We start from the raw sequence: 16,301 nt of genomic DNA, 5'->3' as shown, positions 1-16,301 counted from the left end.
TTTTCTAGTGCTACCAAGAAATAATTCAGCCTAGAGCTATTTTTTGCATAATGGCAAAAACAATCCCAAGGTTACTCCCAGTGGTCAACAATGTACTATTTTGTTAATGATTATTTTGAGTCCCTAAGGTTGGCAAAGTTTTACCAGTAACCATCTCAAGGTATTACAGGTTTCTATTCCTTCTACTTTTTCAGATTTTCCTAATTTTCCCCTCAAATGAAATATGACTCCCACACTATTAACTTTTAATATTTAAAGTTAAAAGGGGAGAGGAGTAAGTATTACAAATATGAAGTGTACTCTATATGAAGATAAACTATGTTAATTTGATGCTTATCTACTACTCGGTTAATTCTAAATTAGGGGTGCCCCACCCCTAAGCTGCAGACCTATACTGGTCTGAGGCCTGTTAGGAACCGGGCTGCATGGTAGGAAGTGAGCAGTAGGCAAGCTAGTGAAGCTTCATCCGTATTTGTGGCTGCTCCCAGGCACTAGCATCGCTACTTCAGCTCCACCTCAGATCAGCAGGCATTAGATGCTCATAGGAACACCGGTCCTTGGTGCCAAAAGGTTGGGGACGACTGTTCTAAATTATTAAGATTCCTGTATTCAGTGTACTCATCTATAAAATGAGACAGCTAGACCAAAAAATTCTAATTCTTCTAAATCTTGTTGATGACAACCTTATTCTGAAATTTCTTTTCAATTATACGTGAACATATCTGCTGGGTCTAAATTCTTTCTGAGCTACTAGAGTATCCTATAAACCACTTGGGCATTCTTACAGTACACATTACAAGTGAACTTGTGACTACCCTCTTTAATTTTCATACCTAAAACTTACTCCTATTTGAGGATTTCCTATTACCTCCAAATTACTACTTACTAGCTTTAACATTTTGTTTCAAGTGAGTACTATCCATTATATATATGTTAGAACCAGTAAGTGTTTGTTTTATTATACACATATATATATATATATATATACAATTGGGGGATAATCTAAGAAGAACAAGGCAGTTCAATGCTCACAAGAAAGACATGTGCAAGTATATCATCAGGGTTATTTACTTTTACTCCATATTGGCCTATATCTATTAATAGGCAATTCATCCTATACTTGCTTCTTTTTCTCCTTCTATACTTCCCTCTTAGAGACTTCATTTTAGTACAAAAGTCCTTGAATTCTAAAGAAATAAGTAGAGTTTCTAAGATATTTCCTCCAAAATAATTATATCTGACTATATCTACATTTAGAAGTCAATCATCTATCCAATTAGCCATAATTTTTTTAAAGCCTAAAGTACACCACAAATTAAAATATCATGAGTTTATAATTAAGATTTTAAAATATCGCAAAGGCACCCATTATCTTACCAGGGCTTTTCAGAATATCTAGAACACTTCCTTCTTTCAGGACTTTTGCAGGTCTAAAAGGGCACTCACAGTCTTCCTCGAGCTGATTCTTACAGTTTGTACTGTTCACTGCAGTGATATCTTGAGCTGCAATTTTTTTTAATTATAAAAGATATTATGCCAAGAAAAAGCACTAGACTCAAGTTAAGTATTAAAAAATAAAAATTTTGATCAGCTTCTAAAACATCATAGAAAAGTCACTGTAATTCAAAGATAACGAACAAATTAAAAAGTAGAGGGTTAACTTGCCACTATAAGGAAATAATACTACTATAAGGAAATAATACTACTATTTCCCAAACTGTAAATCTCTCCCTCCAACGTGGCAAAAACTAGAAACTGTAATTATTACCCAATGAATTCACTGGTAATCAAAAAAATCAAGATGAAACATGAAGACGCTATAGCAACTGGGGTGAGCTGATACACTGCATGAAATATATAAACAATTACCAAGCAATTTGTAATATTAATCAAAAAAACTTTAAAAAATATTCAACTGAGTGAGTTATTTCATTTCTAGAAATTCACTCCATGATTGCAAATATCCTTCAGTTATAATACTGAAAACCTGGATGATAAATGCTAAGGGGCTGGGTACATATATTAAAGAATACTGACATGACGAAATGCTATGCAACCACAAAAATTATTCTTAAAAGCACAACAATGGGTAAAAGGAGGTCACAGGTCCAGAAGATTTTAAATTTTTACACCTAAGAATAATGATGGCAGCAAGCGATGAGTAATTTTTACTTATTGCAAATTTCACTTTTTTATATTTTCCAAACTTTTCAAAACGAATATATTCTTTTACTTAAATAAGAGATCTATATTTTGAGTATGATAATGGTTTTGTGGTTATATTTTTAAAGAGGAAATTTCTGTTTACAGAAGAAATATGTATTGGATTGTTTACGGATGAAATATGTGTTAGATTGTTTCAAAATAACCTGATAGGTGTGGCTATATGTGTGAGGAGGGAGGGAAGGAAGGGAGAAGAGGAGAGAGGGAGGGAAGGACAAGATTGTTCAAGAAATGGTAAATGTCAAAGCTGGGTAAAGAGTATATGGGGATTCAACTTCTGAGAATGTCTGAAATGTTCTATAATAAAATATAAATAACAATGTTTTTCTGCCTGTTTGTCAATTAAAAAGTAGTTTCAAAAAATCCTGCCTACCCCTATACCTCACACAATAAACAAAAATTAATTCAAAATGGATCAATTATCTAAATAGTAGGACTAAACCATAATACTCCTAGGAGGCAGATCCATGACAATGGATTTGGCAATGAATTCTTGGACATGACACAAAAATATGAGCAAAAAAAAAAAAAATTTGAACTTCATCAAAATTAAAACTTTTGTGAATGTAAAGACATTATCAAGAAAGTGTAAAAAGATAATCCATTGGAGAAATTATTTACAAATCATACGTCTGATAAGGATATAGTATCCAGACTATATAAAAATGCTTACATCTCAGCAATAAAGAGACAAACCAGTTTTAAAATGGGCAAAGATTTGGACATTTCTCCTAAGAAAATATGTAAGGACCAACAAGCATATGGAAAGAAGCTTAACGCCATTAATCACCAGGGAAATGCAAATCAAAATAACAAGGAAGCATTGCTTCATACCCACTAGGATAGCTATAATCAAAAAAAGAAGAATACTGCAATGAACATTGGGATGTGTATGTCTTTATCAATAAATGTTTTCAACTTTTTGAGGTAGATACCCAGAAGGATTGCTGGGTCATATGGTAATTCTATTCTTAATTTTTTGAGGAACGTCCATACTGTTTTTTCCATTGTGGCTTGTTGATAACAGCCATTCTAACAGGTGTGACATGGTATCTCATTATGGTTTTGAATTGCATTTCTCTAACAGCGAGCAAAGTTCAGCATCTTTTCATATGTATGTGGGTTGTTTGTATGTCTTGTTGGGAGAAGTGTCTGTTCAGGTCCCCTGCCCATTTTTTAACTGGATTGTTTTTTTAATGTTGATTATATAAATTCTCTATGTATTTTGGTTATTAGGCCCTTATCAGGTGTTGTTTGCAAATATCTTCCCCCATTCAGTTGGTTGCCTCTCAATGTCTTCCAACTACATTCAGATTTAAATTCGATTCTTTAGCAGAGCATTCAAAAATTTTTAGAATTTAAAGCTACCTCTCAACTATTTGTAATTTTCAAAGTATATCATGATTTTTCTCTTGTTCCTGTACTCTTGCATTTGCTATTTTATTTCTTGGATAAAATGTTCAAAAATTCTTGACCTGAGTAACTCAGCCCAAATGAGTCTCCATTTCATAAACACCAAATACTTGAAAGAAAATGACTGCTACTACAACAAAATCCTATTTAATTATCTGATTATTCATTTATTTCCCTAATAGAATAAATTATTCATTTATTTCTTGAGTTCAGAAATTATTGCTATTTGCAGAGGCCAGCATAACTCTGACATAATAAAAATGCTATGAACTGAACAGTAAACCTAGAGATGGAATACACAATCCTTGAATTTATTATAATGAGATTTCATTTATAATTAACTGTCACCTTATTCTGACCAAAGACAATGGAAAATCTGCTGCTGTGACTATTCCCCACACAACCAAACCGTAACATTTACATTTAGGGAGCTAAGTATTCCTGAGGATAATTACTAAAAGGCATTGTCAAAAAGTTGGTGTTACCTCCTATTTGATTTTCAGAGCTAACTTCACACGAATGGAAGTATTTATAGAAATTGCCAAAGGTAAGAGAATTTGAAATACTAATCTAATCCATGCAACTATTTTAATGTAAAAATTTACAAGAAATCTTTACTTACCTGAACTACTTGTAATTGGTTCTGAAATACTACTAGAGCAAGAAAGTTCTGCTGTTTTTGCAACTGGCACACTAAATGTAAATCCAATCTGTAAAGAGAAAAATTATCCTTGCTAAGTGTCACATGAGTTTTAAGTTTTAAACAAATATCAAATATATAGCTTTTTTTTTAATTCCAAATCAAATATATATTTCATTTATTCTAAGATTCACAGTTTTTCCTATTTTATAATCTCAGAAATTAGGATGCTTCTTATAACAAATGATGTGTCATAGTTTAACAGTAACATTTTTTATTTCTTAGGCGTTTTTTTCTTTCAAAGCAGTACACAGAATAATAATGTGTTCCTAATACTCAATTTTGTTTCTAAATGTCTTTTTCTAATAAAAAGTATGAGGCTTTTTGGACAATGGATAGATTTCAGGCATACAGCAGGGAAATTACAAAATGATCTGGAACATCTAGTTGCAACAGAAAACAAGAACACAATAAAAACAAAGGGCAACATGTCAAAATGATATACCTGTCAAATAAGGGTATAGCAAATTGAACACTAAACTTATTCTTACACAACATATTTCTTAATTATAAAAAAAATACATATTGTTTATAAAAACCTAAAACTTTTCTAAGTTAAAGGCAATTCAAGAAACATGTTATCTAAATGCATTATAATTTAGGTCTTAATCTTAACTGGATACAGGACCAAGAAAAACAAAACAGCAACTAAAGGACAGTCTGGGAATGATGAAGGAATCTAAATACGGACTATGTTATTATCATATCATATTTTATTTTGTGAGTATAACTGTATTGTGGGTAGGCAAAGAAATGTCCTTTAACTTAGGGGATACATAAAAGAGTATCAAGAGTATTAAGATGTCTGCATTTTAACTTTCAAATGGTACATGAGAAAACACATATGCTTATGTATGTATGTGTGTGTGAAAAAATATGCAGGTGTTCATTCATTCAAATTCTCTGTACATTTTAATTTTTTTAAGTTGGAAGAAAAATAATGGTACTTCTTACCACCAATGGCATCTTGGATTTGATAAAAATATAGTACACCTTTGAAATCAATAAATATGAAATAGTCATTCGTTACTACTTACAGATGGTGGAGGTAGTACATCTGCCTCAGTAGATTTTACAATTGGAGATGAAAATCTAAATATGGGACTGCCAGTGTTGTTTGGAGAGGTCATTTGTACCTGGTTTTCCAAATTATTAAGAGTTACAAAAAGAGCTTTTTAGAAAAAGAAATTTACAATAAAATAGACCTTAAGGAAACTAATTATTCCAAAGAAGTCAAAAGCAAATTCCTTTCCCCTTTTAAGTTTAAAAATCACTTTTTAACTTCAGACAAACACTAACAGTAATTGCTATAAAATCTGGCTTCCATTTGTAATAGAAGTATACACTATTTTAGATATGGATATTTGTCCAAAGGAGAAAAATATCTATAAACCTATGTTCAGAAAAAGTAAAAGCCAAGACAAAAACATAAAAATTTCAGATTAAAGATATTAGAACTATGTGAAAAATAAAAATAAATCTATTCTTACATGGAAAAACGTACCTTAATTGAAAACACTGTTTACAAACTTAAAATTATCTTTTTCTCTAACACACTGCAAAAGAAATTAAAGAACAGTCCCATTATAACATCCTATTATAATGTGCACTTTTTTAAAAAAGCAAAATAGACCACCTAGGAAGACCGGGCACTGTAGGCATAAAAAATAAATAAATAAATAAAATAGCAAGATACCATTTCCATTTTTGTCTTCTTACTCTGAGTTACTGATTTTCCATAATGAAAATTTGTCACTGCTTTAAACTGAATATTAATTTTTTTTTTTTTAAATAACAACAATAACCACCTCTGTTTGTACAATGGTTTGGTACCTTGTTTGTTAATGACTGTGCAGGACTAATCGATGATGGAGAAGTTGTGATCACAGGGGAACTAAAACTGAAGGTAGGCAGTGAAGAACTGCTGATGGGTAGAGTGATTTTCGGTAATACTGGTATTTCCATTTCCTAAAACACAATATATTTTATAATGATATAGTTCATCCTCTATGTCATTCTTTTATCTCTACTTATTTTGAGGTAGAATTTATATAGTTACATATAATTTTAGAACAGGAAGAACAAAGCACCGTGCAGTGTTAACGATGTGAGCTCTTAAATCAAAAAAAAACAAGATTTGAATTCCAGTTGTGACACCAGCCAGCCATGCTTGACTTTGTGAACCTAACTGCCCTAGGTACCAATTTTCTGATTGATGAAAATGAGGGAAAAAATATGTACCACAGTTGTTATTAATATAAAATACAAAGTTATATATGGTCTAGGCACATAAAACAAGCATTTAATAAACATCAGTTCTAATGAGTGTGGTGAACAGCCTTGGTTTTTAACCCAATATAGCAAAGGCCACCCCCAAGTCTCAAATGACTCAGATTAAGAAGGAAAAGAGTTCCACTTCTGCTAATGATGAAGTAGCTTGCATCTGGCCAGTGTTCTGACATAACAATTATAAACTGTGGACAAAATATTAAGAACAAATAAATGAAAACATTGGAGAGCAACCCAAAACAAGCAGAAACTGGAGGAGAGAAGACACCTGGAAGAAGAGAAAGGCACTGGGTGTGTTTCCTCTTGGTGCCAGTGGATACTTGAAATTCAAAGAGAAAACTGCAAATGTTTTGGTTGAGGAATCGGAGGACAGACTAAGTGACCACAGTAGCTAGAAAATGAGGGAAGATGTGGGACTGAAGGACCATAGAAGGTGAGCCCCAAGTCTGCACACAAGCAGTCCAAATCTCTGGCAGACCTGTAAACAACATGTGTGTAAGGCAGACATCAAACAGCTAAGACAAGAGAGTTTCGGCTGCTGTCCACCACAGAGGAAACGCAGTCTGAGTTCAGGGAAGTTTACTGCCAGCTAAAACAATTTGAATACTTCAAATGGATGCAGTTTATTACACATAAATTACATCTCAGTAAAGTCAACCACCCCGCCAAAAAAGAAAAAACAAAGACCCTTTTAGATAAAAGAAAAATACGAGAATCTGTTGCCATAAAACCTGTTCTACAAGTTCTTTAGGATAAAAGAAAATGATACCAAATGGAAACTCAGATTTCTGGAAAAAAATGGAGAATGTAAGAAAACATTAAAAAAAAACAAAGTTTGTTTTCTCTTAATTTCTTTAAAATACATATATAGCTGTATAAAGCCAAAATTATATTCTGTTGGCTTACAGCCTATCTATTCAAATGTAATACAGCATAAAATAACAAGGAAGAGGAGGTAAATCAAACTGAAGTTTCGAGATTCTTAAATTTTTTAAGTAGCACAACAGTAACACAAAGTAGAATGTAAAAAGTTAAGGATATATATCGTTATCCCAAGAGGAACCACTAAGTAACTAAGAGATAACAATAAATAGCCAAGTAATTAAAATGGAATTCTAACAAATATTTACTTAACTCAAAAGAATGCAACTTTCAAAAAGAACAAGAATCAAAAAAAAGAGAAATTGGAAAATGAAAAAGTAGGCCATTATCCAACCATATCAACAATTACATTAATTTTAAACATTACAATTTTTATGCAGAAGTAGATAAAAATACAAGATTTAACTTATCTGTCTACAAGAGACTTACTTTAAATGCAAAAACATAGATATGTTGAAAGTAAATGGATGGAAAAGGAATAACCTGTGGTTAGTAAGCATAAGACGGTTTATTCTAGTAATAGAATAGATGGCTATCTTAATAACAGATTGAAAGTAGATTTCAATACAAAAAATATTTCTAAAGATTTTTTTTTAAAGAACATTTAGTAATATTAAAAGGAGCACATTGCTGAGGAGCCATAATAATGTTAAAATGTAGGTTCTAATGAGGGCCTCAAAATACGTGAAGCAAAAATTGACATAATTAAGGGGGAAAAGACAAGTTCACCAAATAAAAGTTGACGATTTAACTCCTCTCTCAATAATTTTAACCAAACACTTCCCTCTGCCCCGAAAAAAACAATCGGCAAGAACAAAGATCTAAGAAATACTATCAGTAATCTAATCTGACTTCTATGAACACTATACCCAATAACTGCAAAATATATATTCTTCAAAATTCATCAAGCAAAGCATACACTGGGCTATAAGATAAGTCTTGATGCATTTCAAAAGATTAAAATCATGATGAAACATAGCTCTAAATAATCCATGGATTATGTAAGAAATCAAAAAGGAAATTAGAAACATAAAAGCATTACTATAATCTTCTAGAAGATAACACAGGAGAACTTCTTTACAGCCTGGAAAGACACAAAAGGGTTCTTAAGACACAAAGCACAATAAAAATAATGGGAAAGAAATAAATGAAGACTTCGTGAAATTTAGAACATCTGCTGATACTATTCAGATAATGAAAGGCAAGCCAGACTGGGAGAAAATATTTATATGACAATGTACCAAAGTACTTTCATCCACAATTTATAAAGAGCTCCTAAAACTCAATAATAAGACGATTTAATTTTTAAAAGGACAAAATACTGAACAGAGACCTCAAATACAAAGGCATACCAATGGCCAATAAGCACAAACACAAAAACACATTACTAGTCATTGGGGAAATGTAAATTAAAATTATAAGCTACCACCACACACAAAGCAGAATGGCTACAATTAAAAAAATGACAATCAACTACTAGTAAGGATGTAGACTAAGTGAAATGCTCCACATCTAGTGGGAGTATAAAATATTACTCAGACCTCCACTTCTAGGTATTTACCTCAAGAGGTAAACATGTCTACAAAAGGGTACAAGAATGTTGACAGTAGCTGTACTCATAAAAAAGCCAGGAAAAAAAGAATGCACACTAAATTAACTGTACTAACATAAAAGTTTAGAACAAGCAAAACCAATATATGGTAGAAATAATGAGAACAGTGATTGCCCCTGGGGTAGGAAGCAATGAGTATTGACTGGTCAAGAGCATGAGTGAATTTTCTGTAGGATTGGAAATCCTCAGGAGTTCAACATCTCAATAGGGGTTTGGATTACATGAGCATAAGCATTTGTCAAACTCATTAAATGGTACACCTAAGAATTTTACATTTCACTACATGTAAATTCTTGCTGAATTTAAAAACAACAAAATTTAACTCTAGTTCATGCAATGTATGCTGAAGTATTTGGGGGTGAAGCGTATTGATGTCTGAAATTTACTCTGAAATGCGCCCAAAAAACAAGATGGATATTTATTTGATAAAGAAAATATAACAAAAAATAAGAATCAAGTGCTGGGAATGTGTGTTCATTGCACAATTATTTCAAAATTTCTTCCATTTTGAAGACATAATCAAATCTGGGAGTGAGTGGAGAGGAAGGAAACAAGACATATTTGGATATTTCTGTAGGGATGTTTCTTCCCATCTCCAATCTTAAACCTTATTTCCTTCCCTTTAAAACGTTAAAACACCTGGACAGATTACCTGAACAACCTATTTTTCATGCTAACTCGTTAAACCACATACTTGGACATACTGATTCTTTATATTACTGACCTTGAACTAATTCTAAATTTGATTCCTATTGACCCAAATTTTGATTTGATCAGAGGTGGGAGAAAGTAAACCAAGAATCAAAATACATCAATCCCTGTTAAGTAGGAACAGTACCTGAAAGTAGCATAATTTGCTTATATTCCATTAAAAATAAAATTTCTATTTGACCTTTCCTGAAAGGTCACAAAAATATCCATAAGAGACCCATTAAAATATCCACAAAAATGAATCTCTAATCTTGTATCAAGTAATCCCATTAACTAAAACTAAATTAAGAAACTTGTGGTCATCTGAAACAAAAAAAAATACTATTAGGTACAAATTAAGTAAGGAAGAGTCTATCCGAACCTATTCCATCTAGACAAAAAAACATAGGGTAGACAGGAAATCTGGGGCAGCATCCTATTTAATACCTCTTTCCTCAGAAATGTGGAGACTGTAACTCCAATGTGGAATACAGCTAGGGACAGAAGGACTTGAGTGAGGCATCCTGGGAAGTGAAATTGGCAGTTGGCAGTTGGCTGGAATCGAGAGAGGGGCCCCAGATAATGGAGGTGGTGATAAAGAGGTCTGGGGAGTTAGGTTTTCGTAAAGCTCCTAACAGTTAGTAATTATACTGGGTAATAAGAGCAAAAATAAGTAAATAAACATTTAACTACCGCCATCCCCTACATGTCTCAACACAGCAAAACCGAACTAAACACAAATCTGTGAGATGGCTAAAACTGAGCTACAGGTATCAACCTGAGACTCAGCTAAAGATCTTAGAAATTATATCTTTAAAAATTGAAACTGAAGAAGCAAAATTCACAAATCTATCTTGGGCAAAAATGAAACCAAGCTAATGTTCTTCTCATACAAAGATAAATTTTAAGAAGACAGGGCCACAAATTTTAGTAAGAAATATAAAATCTTGTCTAAAGAACAAGCTCATGCTTTATTAATTGATACTAATTTCCTTATGCATATAAAGCAAGACAACCCATTTCTTAAATGTAAATATGTCTACATAAAGAGCTTAATGACCAAAGAAATTTGGTTTGCTACGGAAACTACAAAATTTTATGCACCATATAATCGATGGTATTCAATACTTTTTCTTTCAAGATGGTACAATAGATTAATACATTCTCTCACTTTGCAACAGTCCAGAAGAGCAACCAGTAGAACCTAAGGTAAAAACAGAGCCTAAAGACCAGTAACTGAGCCAAGGCCCCTAGTATAAATATCACAAGTTATATGGCAGGAAGTCCAAACGGCCAAATAAGTCATGATTCTTGTGAGTCCAAGAGGCACAATTACAAAACTGCTAAATTAGAAAAGAGGAGATAAAGAAAAAAATGGAGATCTCCTTCTCTAAATAAGCCAGTAAAACAAAATACTAATAGACATGAAGAAAATTAATACTAAAACATAGAACAATTTCAATTAAAACATGATTTTACAGTCAACAGAAATTGTTAGATCTCCTATTTAAAAGTCTAAAAATATACTCCTAAAACACTCATGGGTCAATGAGAAAGTCACAAATAAAATTTTATTTAGAAACAAATGACAAATGAAAATACTATGTATGAAAACTTAAATGATCCAGCTAGGCCAAAATTCATTTAAAAAAAGACTGAAATGAGACCTGTATTCAACTCAAAATAGGTAGAAAACAAACAGAATAACCCGTTAGAAAAAAATGGATAAAGAGAAAATTCAAATAGCAAAGAAACTCACAAAAAGATGTCTCCCTTCCTGAGTAAACAACAAAATGTAAAATAAAATTCCAATGGCATGCTACTTCACAGCCATCACATTGGCAAGAAATTTTAAAAAAACAAAATCGAGTACAGGTCAGGATAAAATAAAAGTAGATCTACTTACTGTTGTGGAAGTGTTAAACTGTAAAACTACCTTGAAGAGTAATAAGGCAACATCTCATACATCTGAAGATGTGTATTATCCCCCATAATCCATAAATTCTATTACTAGATAGTCTAGAGAATATATTACACATGAGCCCAGGGAGAAGTGCATAACTATTCACCTTAGCAAGTATTAGATATCAACCCAAATGTACCCTGCAGAATGAACTGTGGTAAATCTTTATACTGGATAAATATATAACAAATAATCTAGCTACCTTTCACAATTCTGATAAATTTCACAAATAATATAAAAAAAAGTCAAGTGAGATGAATACATACCACACTAATCCATTTATAGACGTTTCAGAAATTAGCAAATCTTAATTGTATAATAATATTATGAGGGTCAAATAATTTCAACTACAGTTCTGTTTTGGAAGAACTATGGCTTTTTAATGACACCATGAAATTTTAGGTACTAGGTTAGGTTTTCTCTGTTGTCACAGTGAACATGATTAAAAATTTTAAAGCCTGGTCGTTTAAAACACACACACACTTTGAAGAAAGGGTTGTTTCAATGAGAGTTTATTCCTGTTCTAGGTCTCCCAAAAACCCACCCCTCCAGATCTCCACCACCACAGCACACCAAATCTCTAAATAAACATTAAGAGTATTAAGTATATAACTCTACCTTCTCCTCTGGAGGTTTAGTTGCCACAAAGCGTGTTCTCTCTCGTCTTATCTTGCCACCTCCACTACCTACTCCAGAAGATAAACCATTGGCTGCAGACATACTGAAATTTGGGTAAGAAAAACCACTAGGCAAAAAAAAGAGAAAAAAATTAAAACAAATGATACAGTAATTTGTTAACTGATTACCTAAAAATTAGAGCACTTTTAGCAAAAAAAAAAATAGATGTACAGCTGAATGTAATTTTAAAAACTGACAGATTTTTTTGTGTATAAAGTTCTGTTTTTCAACTTCTTAATCTTCAAAAAGATTTATGTGAATCAAATAAAGACCTTACATTCAATACGAAGTTTAGCTATAAAGATGACATTACCTTTCTTGTTCTCTATTTTGTCCTGGTGTCATATTTTTTTCATATCCAGTCTAGAAAAAAATGAACACACCGTATTTAAATGGTTGCTTATTTGTTTTGATTTTCTTAATACCACCCTTCTGTGAGTTTTAATATTTGGAATGAGGAATTTGATGGTTTTTAGTTAATGAATCCTAAAATTTTCACCTTATATCCTGGCTTCTGTCTGAATGGAAACTAAGAGTTATAGTGTAGTTATATATTCATAAAATGTCACTGAGCCCAAACGTGCTTTAAACAAAATGGTAGTATACAAACAATACTATTTACCAACCACAAAAATACTTTTACCTATCTCTTGTTATGGCCTTTTAAACATGCAAGCAAATTCAGAAAGATATTCCTTTCATTTCATGAAATGATTCTCTGAAATCTATCAAGTTCCTCTACTAACAGGAATCAGGATTCCTCAGAGAAATGGCTGATTACAGGGCTAGGGTCAGAAATTTACAAGATGAGCCTGGATTACTTTGAAATATAAAAAGCAACTAAATGTTCAAAAAATAATAAAGAAATATTAAAAAAACATGGGAGCCAGTTCAAAGGCTAAATATGGGACAATATGAGCATCAAAATAATGCTAATAAAGAATTATAATCTACTGAATGTAAGAACTCAAGTTGACTTTTAAAAATAAAGAAAATTCTTTCTACAGTAGAATGCCAACTAATAAATGTAGAAAGAACAGTGGAATTAGAAAACCACCCTGTGACAATCTACAAATAATAGATTCAGGCAAAAATCATCAATAATGCTAACACTGGTAGGTAAAAAGGATACCTATACTCTCAAAGTTATCTCCTCACAAGATATATATTAAATTTATAAGGTAAAGTAATAACTTCACAGTGGAGAAACCCCACTGACACCATCTTAACTAATGATCACATTGTCAAGTAACAGGATGAACTGACAGCATGTGCCTCTTGCTATGAAACATTGACAGAAGCTCAGCATCAATTCTGTAGTATTACAATCAACATTATATAAGTGGAACCTAACAATAAGGAACACCAGACATCTCTGAATTGCAGGACATACTACACAATAACTTACTTGAACTCTTCAGAAGTATCAATGTTGTAAAATGCAAAAAAAAAAAAACCTCCTAAGTAACTGTTGTTCTACATTATTTAGTTGACAAACGTGGACATAATCTTGGATTTTTGCTTTTGGCACAACCGCCAATATCAAAATAAAATCTATAGATTAGATAATAGTATTTACCAATGTTAAATTTTTGGCTTTGAATATTGTTCTGTGGTTATGTAAAAGATTTCCTTGTTTGTAGAAAACACACAGAAAAAGATAAAGCAAATAGAGTAAAATGTGGAGTTCTTAAAATTTTTCTTGCAAGTTTGTAAGTTCACAATTATGTTCAAAATACTCAATTTTGATAAAACAAATATGAAAAAATGTTAATGACTAAGTGAATCAAGATAAAGGAGCAAAAGGTAAACATTGTACTGTTCTATCAACTTTAGTTTGAAAAATTTTAAGAAATTGGATTGTTATGAAAATTAAATCAGATTAACTATAAGTAAAAGCACAAATAGTAAGATGCTATGTAAATATAAAAAAAAAACACTAGTTAAATGACACGAGAAAACACACGAACCCAGAATATGGGACATTTTATAAGACAAATGGCCTTGTCTATTTAAAAACAAATGTGTCTGGTAATTCCACTCCTGGGTATAGACCCCATGAGAAATGAAAATGTATGTCCACATGCATAACAAAAAAACACTTGTACACTAAGTTCATAGCAGGATTATTCATTCCAGTCAAAAAGTGGAAATCCAAATGTCCTCCACTCATAAAACAAAATTTGGTATATCCAAACAATGAAATATTCAGCCATAAAAAGGAATGAAGTTTTCATAGATGCTATGACATAGATGAATTCAAAGAACATTATGCTAAGTGAAATAGGCCAGTCACAAAGAACCACATATTTTAAGATACCATTTATACGAAATGTCCAGAATAAGCAAATCTACAGAGACAGATCGGTGGTTGCCTAGGGCTGGAGGGGTAGGAGTGAGGAATGACTACTAATGTGTATAAGTTTTTTGTGAGGTCAAAGAAATAGTGATGGAAATATTCTAAAATTGGCTCTAGTGGTGGCTGAACAACTCTGTGAATATACTAAAATCACTGAACCATACACTTTAAATAAACAGTAGGAATTATATGCCAACAAAGCAGTCATTAAACATAAAAAAAATGTGGCAAGGGTGAAGGTGTGAGGCCTAGAAATACAAACCGAAAGCAATGTGTAAAACTTGCTTGGATTCTGGTTCAAAAAAGCAACTATAAACAACATTTGAATATGGACTAGCTATTAGGTAATATTAGGAAGAAACTGGCATTAATTTCTTAGATGGAGAATACAAAAGTATTTAGAAAATGCATGAGTACTCAGAATACAGAGTACTTAGAGATGAACAGGTGTGATATTTTCATATAGTCCGACAACACAAAATACACAGATAAAGCAAATCTGGCAAAATTATTTATTCTAAACCATGAGTACATACTAGTGTTTATGCATGAACATCATTTGGATTTGATTAAGATGCCAGCCATTTTAAAGGTATACCAATGGATAACCATCACTAATTTCACCAACTATTATCTAGTTGGCAAACAAACGGTAGAGTACTTGTATTTTATGTTATTTATTCTTGTTCAATTTAATCGATAGTCAAAGACTAGTAAAAATAAACACATACTCACACTGTATTTTTTATCTATTCTTTGATTAGTCTTCCTTAATTCACCAGATGGAGTCAGAGATGGTTTAAAATAAACTGTTCTATTTGTTACTACAGATACTGGCTTTGGGGTCAAGAGTCTCTGAACAGGTGGATGTGGAGAGTCCACCTTAAAAGTAAAAGAAAATCAAAGACAAACATTTATTTTTATATGTCAGTGATGCACAACTAAAAATTATTTGACAACAGTTAATGTGACCTAGAGACTGTAAGTACTCCCTAGAGAAACATCCAGTGCGTGCAAATACGAAGAGGGAAACTGAGAGTAATAGAACCAATGGTGTGTGTGTATGCATATGCGCATGTTTGTATTTTTATTTATACATACGTAGACATTTATACATAAAATTCAAAAATGGTTTCATAGACTATTTTATTCCAGATTTAATGACTTTTGGCACACTTGTGCACAAACACAAAATGGGAACTATATTTAACACTGTGTCACAAATCTAAGCTTTTACAGGAGGAATTACAAATATATAAACTAAATATGTAAGCTAAAATTGATTTTGCAACATTTTCCCCCAAATTACTATCTAAATTTTTTTTGGCTACAAATAAGGTATTTTTAAACTTGTTATAAAAATATTTTTATTGCTAAAAATGTAAGCAAATCTCTCCAATTTAATTTTCCCCTACTGTGATTTAAAAACCAAACCAAAAGTCTTACAATTTAAATCTAAGTAGTACAGCACTATTAAGAATTCCAAATATTA

The 16,301-nt window shown here is 31.9% G+C and overlaps 1 protein-coding gene across 2 annotated transcripts in view; it reads right to left on the bottom strand.

Annotated features, from left to right (window-relative positions):
• NUP153 (nucleoporin 153) overlaps positions 1 to 16,301 on the bottom strand; it is a 65,555-nt gene that overhangs the window by 17,492 nt on the left and 31,762 nt on the right. For both annotated transcript variants that reach the window (XM_016155858.2, XM_036236885.1), the window contains 7 exons: positions 15,545 to 15,691; positions 12,764 to 12,813; positions 12,391 to 12,517; positions 6,170 to 6,304; positions 5,374 to 5,472; positions 4,259 to 4,346; positions 1,378 to 1,503 (listed from right to left, as the gene is read on the bottom strand). In XM_016155858.2, coding sequence (XP_016011344.2) covers positions 1,378 to 1,503; positions 4,259 to 4,346; positions 5,374 to 5,472; positions 6,170 to 6,304; positions 12,391 to 12,517; positions 12,764 to 12,813; positions 15,545 to 15,691 — 772 coding nt within the window. The remainder of the gene's footprint in view (positions 1 to 1,377; positions 1,504 to 4,258; positions 4,347 to 5,373; positions 5,473 to 6,169; positions 6,305 to 12,390; positions 12,518 to 12,763; positions 12,814 to 15,544; positions 15,692 to 16,301) is intronic.

Source organism: Rousettus aegyptiacus, unplaced genomic scaffold (genome assembly GCF_014176215.1).
Source record: "Rousettus aegyptiacus isolate mRouAeg1 unplaced genomic scaffold, mRouAeg1.p scaffold_m13_p_1, whole genome shotgun sequence".
Taxonomy (NCBI): Eukaryota; Metazoa; Chordata; class Mammalia; order Chiroptera; family Pteropodidae; genus Rousettus; species Rousettus aegyptiacus.
This window is presented reverse-complemented; position numbering and strand designations above follow the sequence as displayed.